General features: G+C 39.8%; 1 protein-coding gene across 8 annotated transcripts in view; it reads right to left on the bottom strand.

Moving 5' to 3' along the window:
- The window catches only part of MCF2L (MCF.2 cell line derived transforming sequence like), a 164,568-nt gene that overhangs the window by 127,483 nt on the left and 24,795 nt on the right, over positions 1 to 12,290 (bottom strand). The window contains exon 1 of one of the 8 annotated variants that reach the window (XM_080376298.1): positions 1,524 to 7,090. The exons of 6 other annotated variants lie outside the window; for them this stretch is intronic. In XM_080376298.1, coding sequence (XP_080232424.1) covers positions 1,524 to 1,602 — 79 coding nt within the window. In that variant the 5' untranslated portion in view covers positions 1,603 to 7,090. Of the gene's footprint in view, positions 1 to 1,523; positions 7,091 to 12,290 lie in introns of those variants that run through there. One more of the 8 variants, XM_080376317.1, reaches the window with a different exon arrangement.

Below are 12,290 nucleotides of genomic sequence, written 5' to 3'. Positions count from 1 at the left end.
GAAAGACAGGCAGTGTCATAGGCAAACCAGCAAGCCTACTCCCAATTGAAGACTACTTCAATTCAGGAAGAAAAGGCTCCCATATTCCCAACCAATTCTACCATCCATTATTAAAATTTATCTTGCCTCAGAAAAACTACTAGCAACAATTTTAAGGGAATAGATAAAGTAATATATGAATTATTAAAATAAACTGCAAAAGACAGTATGCCCTAGCAAATATCAGGCTGTCTTTCTTCTTAAACATTCGGGAAATCAAAACACGTAATGAAACAAATATCCATACATTAAATAAAAACATGTTTTGAAAAAAGGAAGATATTCAAGGGAAAAGTATATAGGAAAAACAAGGAAGCAGAAAATAGTATGTATGGTGACCTTTACTTGTAATTTAATGCTTGCTCTCACCAGATTAAGTCTCACTTTTCTCCCAAAACACATGTTATTAAGAAGGTAAAATACCTACTTCCCCTATTCCAGGAAAATTGATGCAGCTAATCTGTTCATTTCACATTTGTCATTTAATCTATCTGTTCATCCAAACACAGCATCAGCCATCTTGCTAATTATCTCCTCATAATACATGGAAATTGAAACAGCTGAAAGTCATCCTTAGGAAACAAGACTAGGGAAATGGGAAGAAAAATTCCAAGTTTTGATACTGCAATGAATAATACCTTAAATATTCTGTATCAGCAAAGCACCTATTTGCCTCAGATAATAAGAAGATGCAAGACTTCTGACATCTGTCAGCAGACTAAGAAGGGGCAAAAGAAACAGGTTCAAAGGATGCAAAAACATCTCTTGTCTTTACAGGTAACTTTTTATCTGAAATACGTTTACATCTCTGCATGAGCAACAGCCAGAAAAACACGTCTAGATCTAGCCACAAATCATCTTATTGTACACTGCTGTTTAGCTCTGGTATTGAACACATAAGTGTTAACATTTTCAAGAAAATCTCTCAAAAAGCATAAGAAACTTTCTACAGTGCTAAAACTATTTTAGCAGACCTGCTGAAATTTTTAATCCATACAGATGTAAAACTACATTTACCACGATTAATGCATTTAACTCTTCATTTTCATCAAAGTGCAATTTAGACCCACCCAAAATAATGGCTTGCCGTGCTTTACACTTAGCCAAGCTCTTCACTGCTTTATAATCGACCCATTCCGCTAGGCAAATCTGTAATTCCCCCCACTTCTTAGCTATAACTGAGTCAGACATAAAAAAGGAATCAAGACCCATTTAGAGTATTTGACTGGGCTAGCAGCTACCTAAAACTATTCAAGAGGACCTTCTAAAGCTTGCCTCATGAATATCTAAGCACTAAAAATGTTAATTAGCTTTAATATAAACAAAAGTTTAACGTGGTGACAAAAGCTCTCAACATTTTCTTTCCTATTAATGCAAACATGCATAAAGAATGCTAGTCAGATTACCAGGATTTTCTGTAAATCCTACAAAATCACTAACAGCATCCACACAACACATTATTTAAGACCAGCAGCTCCTCCTACCAGTGCACTGGGAAACCGCATTTGATCTTTGCATCAGTTCTTCTAGGGCCATTTCTTCAATTTTCAGCCAGCATCTCATTCTCTGATAAAACAAAAAGAATCCACAGCAAACATGCTTCCCCCTCCTCCAGGAACGAAGGGAGGAGGGCGGGGGGGAAACCCCAAACCAGACCACTACAGCAGTGCTTCGCAGCCCTGCATTTCAATTACTCCACACAGATCCCCTCGGCACAAAGGGAGGCAGGAGTGCACGTTCCCTTCTGGCAGTGCCTGGGTGAGGCGGGCGCTGCTTGAAGCCAGAGCCGTGAATGTCAATGACAGCAGGACCGCTTCAAACTTCTCTCCCCTCCTCTGCGTATGGGTTTGCCCGCAGTGGAGTCCTCAAAGGCCAGAATTAATGCAAAGCGTTGATTAGCCGAAGTACAGGCGGTCTCTCCCAGCCTGCAGCAAGCGCTGGGAAGGGCTGCGCTGAATTGACAGCACAGCGAGGGGACGGGGAGCAGCCGGAGCTTGCGGAAAGCCTCCCGCACACGTGAACGCTAGGCTCCTTTCTACCTTCTTGCCAGTTTGCTGCAGGGTGAGGAGCTGTGGAGGAAAATGCCTTCCCGCTGATAATGCCAATGCTGTTCCGCTCTCACCACCTCGCATGATGCCCTCTCTTTTGGTTTGCAATGGTCATTTTTGAAGGCTGAGGACTTCCAGTTCCCTTTAAACATGGAAATAACCACAGCCATCTTCCACCTCTTTGGAGGAGCTGGACCGCTTAAGTGTTGTGCCACAGTAGTCTCCGCAACTCCGCAAAATCCAGATTTCCACAAAATGTGTATTACCACCTTAGGCAAAGGGGTTTTAGAGTCCAGATCTGTGGACCCCAACAAGGTGTACGAAGTAGAGACATGAGAACTGCTGTAGAAGGTAATTAGGAAAAGGAAACATAAGAGCCAGTAAACTTCTATTTGCTATAGAGGGTACACCACCACTGGAAAACTTCTAGGGATACAGAAAATCCTGCAAGACTGAAAGCCACACAAAGACTCTGTACAACTGGTCCTCATAATTGCATTTTCAGTGCTTTTATACAGACTGTTTGACAAGTTTAGAACTATGACACTTTTAACACTTTCCTTTTTCAAGATTCTCAATGCCTACTAAATCTCATTATTGAAGTGTTTTTGCTGATGGTTGGCTGAATTTTCCCAGTCATCTAGCCATCCTATTCATTTTAGCTGTGTTCTCTTGTATTTTAGCCATTGAAATAAATATATAGTTATCTATGGCTAAAAGAAAAAGTGATGTTTTCTTGTGTGCTTAAAAGGACTGCATTATGTTATTTAGGATAAAGATTTTCTTACAGATTACATACAGCAGGCAAAAAGCAGCAGTCCTTCCTAGAAAAATATGTGGACGCCTATGATGGCTTGTTCATAACTCTCAGTAATGTTACGGAGGGCATGAACTAAAAAAAAAATAAATAATAATTTTAAGAGGACCCATCAAACTAGCTGGGCTTCCTCTGTCAATAAAATGAATTGAGATCATACTTAAATATTCATTTATAAGAAGTCCCACATAATTTCCACTTCAAGTATGATGGGCCTACAGCAGCTCCATGTATTATATATGACTAGAGTCACATACATTTCCATTTCTGTATTAATAGAAATGAAAAAATTGCGTGCAGTCAAGCTTTTGCATAACAAAGCATTACCATAGAAATACAGCATCTATAGAAACTTTATATGCAAAAAGTATTTTGTGTATCTGCGTGCCATTTAAGATGGCATTTTTGTAAAGGAACAAGTGATCTGCAGAAGACCACAATCACCAGGTCAGGCTCTGGCCATTCAGGTAGTGAATCAGCAGCAAGGGACCAGCAAAGGTGTGAAAGTCTGCGCATACATGCGAACAACTCCAGCTTGTTTTGAAACAAAGGCTGTGGGACAGAACACCACCTGAAAGTGAGTCCAGGGAGAACTCCCGATGTCAGGAAGTCTATGGGACTTGTTGACTGCAGCAAGTTAAAGGCCTGTCCTGGTTTCAGCTGGGATGGAGTTGTCTTTCTTAAGAGCTAGTACAGTGCTGTGTTTTGGCTTTAATGTGAGATTTTTCAGTTCCTCAAGCCTCATTAGCAAAAAGGATGAAAGGGGACACAGCCAGGTCAGCTGACCTGAAGTAGCCAAAGAGGTATTCCATACCATGGGATGTCATGCATGGTATACATACCTGGGGAGTTGGTCAAGGTGGGTGGATCGTTGCTTGGGCACTGACTGGGCATCGGTCAGCAGGTGGTGAGCAGTTGCATTGTGCACCACATGTTCCTTTCTTCCTTTCCCTCTGGATTTTATTCTTTCCCTTCCCCTTTTCATTATAACTGTTATTGTCATCATTGTTATTATTGCTTTTTCATTTTTATTCTGTTTCAATTATTAAATTATTCTTATCGCAACCCTCGAGTTTTACATTCCTTTCCAACTCTCCTTCCCCTCCCTCTGGGTGAGGGGGGAGCGAGCAAGCGGCTGCATGGGGCTTAATTAGCAGCTGGGGTTAAACCACAACAGTCATGTATGCAGAACACTGAAATTCAGTTGTAAAACTACACTATTTCTGGGTGTAGCAAGAAATGCAGGAGAATACTCATTCATAAGCATCTACTGCAATAGAAAATGCTAGTACCAATCCCAGCTTTCCATAGTTCAGTAGCAATTTCAAATTTTCCCTGGAGAAACAGCAAACTGTTTAGGCCTCCCATATATCATAAGGTCCATGGGGTCTTCTCAGTGAAATAACAAATGAAAGGCAAGACAAATGTATTGATGAATTCTATCACATCAGCCAGTCTACTTTCAGGATCACATGCACATACCATGTGTTGATACTTGTCCAAAATGAATGAAGAACTCTAACAGGCTAGTTAAACTTCAGTTATACATCACCACTTTATATATACTTTCACACTTTCAAGCAAATTCAAAACATGCAAGGCAAGAGCAGAGTATCAAAGCTAAAGGTTTCAGTTAGGCAGACTGAAAGTTAGTTTATCTAAAAATGGTTGGTTGGGGGTTTTTTTGTAATTACATTCTTGTTTAATCATGCTCAGTCATGAAAATCAGGCAGCCCTATCTGCAGAGATACAGTTTTTTTCTACTGAAGGAAACAGAGATTCAGTATCTTCAATATATTTAACCAGAATGTGGGATTAGGATCCCTGCTGGTTTGAAACTGGATCATCCATGGTTTAATGAATAACCTTGAGTCAGAGTAAAGAAACAGACCTTAAACTAATTAAAAGAAACTCTTAACAAGAAGAGCCAACTGGGCTTTCTTGCAACAAAACCCTGAACCAGTATCTTACCATGAGCTACAAGGGAATCAAAACAGGCCTGGAAATAACAGCATCTGGATAGCTCAGGGACAATCTACTGCAATTTTCATTCTCTTTAAGTTTGTGTCTGACACCTCACCCCTCTGCAAGTCATCATTATGGTCATATCAGGGAGTTAAACATGCCATTTGAGCCCCACATATCTCATAATAAATTAAAATTTGAAAGTAAAAGGACTGATGTCCAGCTCTGGCACTGACAGTCTGTAAACAGAATCGGAGATGTTTCAATTTATCAGATAAAACTTAATATATCTTTTTTAAACTGAAAAATTCAGGCTGCTTCTGGAATTCTGATTTTTAACTTCTGCTAATGTATCACCTCTAGCAAAAGGAAATTCAGCAGCCCTAGGAAAACCCCTGCTGCAACAGAGGCATTAATACTGAAGTATAGCCCTGTGTAAAAATCTTCACAAAGAAATCTGAGGAACACACAACTTTTCATTGCACTTTAAACATCTAAGACAGAACCGAGAACATTTCTGTCATATGGTCTGTATTCCTTTCTTTCAGTGAAACTGCAAAGATAATAAGCAAGGAGAAAATGTATTACAGAGTTTACACAACTTCCAGAGCTACATGGATGAAATATCTGGCCCAATTTCTGCAAGTTTATATTTATTTTTTTCTAAATTTCTGTTGGGTTTGAAAGCCACAACATTGTTTTTTTTCCTTCAGTACTCTACTTTGCTCTGGTTTTGGCTGTGGTCTCTGGCAAAGCCTATTCAAACACAGCAACGTCACACCTTTCATTTTGAAACAGCTCCAGCCAAAAAGCATTACCTTGTTTTTAAAGAAATTATAGCCGTTTTGAAAATGTTCCAGAAGTAATACACAACTGTCCTCTCATGCGAGGAACCAAAGCAGTAACTGTAAATCATTAACATACAATCATATGAGTTTTGCCTGAACAAAAGATACTTGCAACACTATACATCAAGATTTCTCTGCTAACTTTGCTTTGATCTCCATAATTTCAGTCATCAATGAGCTCCAAAATTTAATGACGTGGTGTGTGAAAAGCTTCTTTTGTTTAAACCACCTTCCTGAAATTTTTCTGGGTGCCCCAGTTTGCCTTTTGTGAAGCAGTGGAAAAAAACCAGGAAATAAACACTCTCTGTTCACTTCCCCAAGCCATTCATGACTATACAGACCTCCACTGTAGGTGATATTATGTCCCCTCCAATTGCCTTTTTTTCAGACAGAAAGTTTCCTACTAATTAGTTCCTATTTATACAAAAGCAACCCCATACCTCTGACTGCCTTCACCATGCCCCCACATACCCTAATTCTACTCTAACAAAGCAAACAAAACTGGACATGGTACTCAAGAAGCAGGCACAGCAGAGATTACACAGTGACATAAGGATTTTGTTGTTCCTGGTTTCCCTCTCAGCAGTTTGTAATCCTCTGTTTGCCTTTCGGACCAACACTGAGTGCCGACAGAGCTACTGCTGTTTTCAGGGAACTACCCACAATCAATCGAGGTCTCTTACTGAGGGTAACAGCTAGCTTAGGGAAATGTTGTCTTTTCTCATATGTATCACTCTGTACAAACAATTAATTTCACCTTCTCTCCTGATCACTTACTTAGCATCACCAGTTTATCCTCCCTTTGCATTCAGCATTGAATTTCACTATTTTGAATAATTCCACATATTTACAGATTTTGCCTTTCCCGACTTTCCATTTCTAGCCCATTTAGGATTATGAATAGTTGAAGCCTCTGCAGAAATCCCTGTTTTACTCCACCAGTAACTCCCCTCCACCCGCAGAAACCTGACCACCTAAAGGAACTCTCCATTTCTTGTTTTGAATCAATTATTAATCCTCAAAAAGGCTTCCATTTTAACCAACAGGAGCTTAGTATCTCTAAGAGCCTGAGAGCAGATGCAGTGGAGACTACAGGAAATTAAAACACATACAGGTTTCCCTGCTGCTTTGCATGGGCCCTACCACATTCCTTGCTGTGAAGGGAACGGGCAGAGCATATGGATGGTTATGCCTGCGCAGCTGAATCCTCTGCCAAACATCCCATACTGCTTTCCAGCAATACCACGTGGTCAACATCAGGCAGGCAAGTCAGACACGCTCTTTTCTGAATGGCCCTAACATCACATGCCACAAAACTCTATAGACCATGTAAGCAATGAAGCTACAGGTATCCACACCACCACCGCTGTCCTAAGACACTGCAGACATAGCCAGAAAGACTTACCTAAGCTGGGCTCCTGCAGGGCGGGAGAGAGCCACTGAATGTGGTTTTCATAATCTAGGTGCTCACAGGTCCTACAAAAAACTTCCACACACATCCACTGCACAAGAGCAATACCAATCCACAGCCTTAAATAAAAGCAGAAAGAAAGGGGAAACAGGACAGTTGATATGAAAGATCCAAACAGAAAAATGCATTTTTAACATTTCAACCTCCTCTTGGCACCAGTTCTTCCTTCATGAAGCAAAGGGATTTTTCCCTTTTATTTTTCTGAATGACCGAGTTCTCTTGGTAATCAGCCCAGTTGGGCTTTATTATGTAAAGCATCTGGGATTTGAAACTGGGATTCATAAGCAGAGATGGCAGTATTCTGTTTTTGGCAACACCTCACTCTTTCACAAGGAGAAAACTGTTCCTAGATTCACAATCTCAAGGAATACAGAGAACTTCGTATTGTAGAAGTCATTACCCTGCAAACACATGCCGGAAGGAAGAAAGAAAGAAAAAAAAAAAAAGTAAAAGTCTTTTTTTCTTATGAACTTGACACTCAAACACTTGTACAAAGCCAGAGTAAGGGCAAGGTTCACACAAAGAAGTCTTCAAATGTGCAGGAGCATTTAATAGAGGAATTCCACCAAAATTACACCTTGTTTTACTCATCTATTAATTTACCAAATCTCTATCAAGTCCTCATTGTCAGATAAAACTCAGTAATATTTTCCTTTGAGAAAGTAAGTACCATACAGAAAAAAGGCCTAGCAGCTGCTCTCCACACCCCCTCACCTAGCACGTGTGTTAGTCACACATGGGAACCAGGCTGATAAAGTACCCAGACCAAGTACTCAGCAGCAAGGGAAAAGGGTCACACTCACCCTCTTTCTACACAGGTGCTCCCCTTCCTTTCCATTATTGCTCAGGCCCATTGCTGAGAAGTACTAGAAGAAATGCAACATACTCATTTCTATTTGTTGGCCTCCTCCCCAATTCAGCCCAATGTTGCTACAGTCCAGCTCCCAGTACTTTCAGTCTTCTTCCCCCCTCATCAATTGCAATCTAGTCTCTCCCTTAAATAAAAAAAAATCCCAGCATTAGTCCTTAAAGCTTAACTTAACCACTAATTCTTTCTCATCTCTTTCATATCATGTATCTCAGTTTTTACTGTACAGCAGCATTCCTCCCACTTCTGTGAAGTTTTGTAGTTCGGCTCTTCAGCCTGAATGAACTTAACATGATTGACCGGATCAAGGGTTTCAATACCTCCCAACATAACAGGCAGTACAATAAAAATCTCCTTTTTCCCCAGCCTCCCTTGCTTGTATGAAGCAAATGAATGAAGAGTCATTTGAATCTCTTCCACTGATCTTCCGTGTTTCTAAAGAGCACCAGGTTTCCCAGTGACTACTTCATTCAGTTTTCTTCTTCATCCTCCTCTTTTGCCACACGGGATTAAGTAATCACTGCAGAGCCAACAGCCTTGAAAGAGTTTATTTAGTGCAACATCTCCTGCCCCTGTTCAGCTGAGGGCTGCTCCAGCCCTTTATCCCTCTCTAGACTGAGGAGCTGAAGTACCCTGATGTGCCAGCAGCCACACCTCTAAAAGAAGGCATGGCCATGAACGAATGTTGCCTTTTCACCAGTGTGGTGCCAAGGAAAATACCAAGTAAAATACTGAGATACCTTTACAGATGAAGGAAGCACTCTCTGTGGGAAGTGAGGAAGATTGAAAACAGGCAGCATACAAGTGAGCAGGGAAAGAACTTGCTGCAAACAGAAGTAATATGGAAAGAAATGAAGTATCCCTGTTATTTTCCACTTCGGGGCACATCCACAGGCACGTGTAATTGAAGAAAAGGCCACACAGAGGAAACTAACACCTAAAAGAATGAAACCGCAGTACTTCAAGCAATGAACAACGCAAAAATTGGTGAGCTTTTGTTTTAGAAGAGCACATATTCAAAGGTACCATGATAACTAAAATAGGTGGTAGAGTCTGGATGCAGAGATATCATAGCCATATTCTACCCCGGAGTTAGTATTCTGTATTTAAATGCAGAAATGAAATTCATCTAGAAAACACACACCTTTTCCCTTCTCCTGTCATGGTGGTTTTCCTTTCAAAAGGAAATGCAGGGTGAGGAGTTGTAAATTTAATTTCTCCCCCAGAAAAAGCCTGTCTGATATTCTTTGAAGCTCAAACACTTGAGGTCTCCTAAAAAGTCTTAGACTTTAAATCAATCCCTTTTTGTGTGTGTTCAGATTTGGAGTATTAAGAGAAGTCCAAATTTTATGACATGACCCACTTTGTAAAAATCACTGCTTCAAAAGAACTGGCAGTACACATAAAAGTTTAGCAGGTCTATACCATTCAAGAGTCAGGGCTGATTTAAAACATTCTCAGGAAATTACTCTGTAACAAAATGTGATACTTAACTGCCACTTACAATTGTTACTTTTACATACAATCAGTAATCTACAAAGTATTCAGAATCAGAAGTAGGGTATTTCCAAGACCATTCAATTTGATTGCACAGAATAAAACTGAAGTGCTTACCCCTGAGGAACAGGCTGACAAGCTTTATAAAAGACAAGAGTAGAAGGGTATCAACTTTGATTTGGAACTTTTTAAAATGGGATGTATCTTAAAATTTGACTGCCCTTTTCCAATTGTATATATTTAAAAATATAGCATTCACTGGAGCTTTAGGGTGACAGAAAGCTTTTCCCTTTTCTGAAAAGAAAATAGTGCAAAACTCAGGGAACACACTGAGGACATGGGAAAATTCAGTTTGTCATTGGTCTGGCTGAGCTGCTCACCTCCAGCAGACATGCCCTGCCAAGGCTACTTACTGTTCTGCCCTGGGTGCTGGCCTCCTCCTGGACTTGGCTTTCCCTTGATGCAAAACAGGAAAATTTAAGAAGTCTCAAAAACCATCCAGGAATAGGAAAATAATTTCTAAGCCTGCAGCCAAAGAGGCCAAACTCTGAAAACGATCTCAGTCTTGCTGCAGCACACTTGACCTCACCGCAGGTCCTTCAATGGTGCCTTTGTGTCTTTCACAACAGAGCTTGAAAACTTCACTATGGTTCTGTAACAGGCTAATTCTCCCATCTATTTTATTGCATATGATCCTCAGCAAATAAAATAACCAGACTAAGAAGATAATGCTATTTGTGTTGATGGATGCTTTAATACAGGAGAGAGAGACCAGGTCAGATCTTGTCAAAAGTGCCAGGAGATTCCAGGTAGGGAAAAAAAAAATGCCTCTGAAAAAAAGGCTTTTGCAGACAATTACAAGTTTTTAATTTCTTGACAACCAAAAATTACTATGTCCAGTTCACAATGATTTGGGTTTGTTTGTTTTTTTTAATTAGAATATGAAATAGTGAACATTTTCAGAGTAAATAATTTTTTTCCATTTAATATTCATCACAGAAGATACTACTTCCCAAACCAGCCAAATTAAATTGATCTTTCCTGAGAGCTGGTCTGCACAATATCTTCGTAAATGACAGAAAATTACTGCTCTTCAGTTCTATAGTTTCTCTGCCATCATCATGGTAAAGCTGTCAGAAAGGAAAATGTCATCTAAGCTTCTTTACATCATTAGCCACATCCAAACCACCATTTCATCCTTTGTTGAAAGATTGAATTTTTGCTTTAACAGGCTTCTGAAAGTATCGTTGTTAGTTTTCTTGAAGGACCACAGTCCTGGATAGTTACAGCTTTTGAAAGAAAAATGTAAGCATACATGTATACATTTCCTTGTTATTTTGATTTTGTACCACAGTTGCTTTTTCTTATTTTCCCTTCTTCACTCTTACAGCTATTTCAAGTCCATAACAAGGATTCTTTTGTCAGTGACAAGCTTAATGCAATGCTGTTTATTTTCACTTTCTTTGCCTTTAAAATGCAATAAAAAGTGCTTTTTGACAAACCACCTATCACACGTGAGAGTCTGCATAGGTTTCAGTTTCAAATAATTCTTTAAACTTTTTAACATCTGGATACTTTAAAACACATCTTTTGTGTTAACTTGATAATAACTGCAATCAAGAGGTGTCTCCATAAATCCACAAAGATTAACACAGAGGGACAGGCTCACAGAGAGACTCATCTCCAGGACATAGTACACCATTTAATATTCCACTCATGTTTGTTTCTAACCAATGTTGTCAGGTCAGCTGCACAGTTATTGGTAACTAATAACCTCCATGATGCACCAAAATAACTTCAACACTGGTATTCTCAACAGTTGCTTTGTAATCACGCTTTTCTTCATGTCCTGCTGTCCACTGAGTCATGTTTTTTGAGACCTAAACAAAGTTTGAAGTGATATTTCCACAAAATTTCAGGTTCTGTACTCTTGCCATTTCTCAAGTTGTTCAAGTTTCTTTCTGCAAAGCTTTGCTCTTTATGGGACCAGTTTCAATGGGCTGAAAATGACTCACTCCTTTAGCTGCCAGCTCCCCTCAACAGAGACTCATGAGAACATCAGTACCATCTTCTCCCACACTTCTGCCGCTTACCCACCTGCATTTACTCATCACATGTAACTACCACATCAAGACTGAACTGTAGCACAGGAATTCCCTCAAAAGCTCAGTAGTTGAATGCCTACTGTTGTTGAATGAAACACAGTTGTACAACTTCGATGTGCTGATTCAAAGAGTGTATCTATAACGCTGGTTTTGGTTCAGCTCGTCAGATGTTATTTACAACACTGAAAAAAATTCTAACAATTAAAAAAAAAAGTATGCAAAAATTTCCAAGAAAGTAAAGGAAAAATGCATGAATGCATCAGACAAAAACCACAGCATCTCACACTACTTCATTGTACATGGTCATATATTTGGCATAGCATACAATGCTTTTGCATGATTATTGTCAGGATGTTAGCCCTGGAAAGGATTTCAAGGAGAGGAAGCATTATGGTACCATATGCCCCTTTCCAAGACAGCAGATGTGTAACGGACCAGTCTCCAGTCATGCTCCTGCATACCTCAAGGCAGTGCCTGGCTCTAAGGAGAATATATTTATCCTCTCCACCATTCCCACCTGTGTACCCAAGAGGAAGAGTATTTTCAGCGACAAACACTGTCCATGCATCACCAGAGCACAGATGAGCAGCAGGGAGAACAGGGAGACTAAAATTATGAAATGAAATGTAAAA

This window comes from Falco punctatus (genome assembly GCF_963210335.1).
Source record: "Falco punctatus genome assembly, chromosome: 2".
Lineage (NCBI taxonomy): Eukaryota > Metazoa > Chordata > Aves > Falconiformes > Falconidae > Falco > Falco punctatus.
This window is presented reverse-complemented; position numbering and strand designations above follow the sequence as displayed.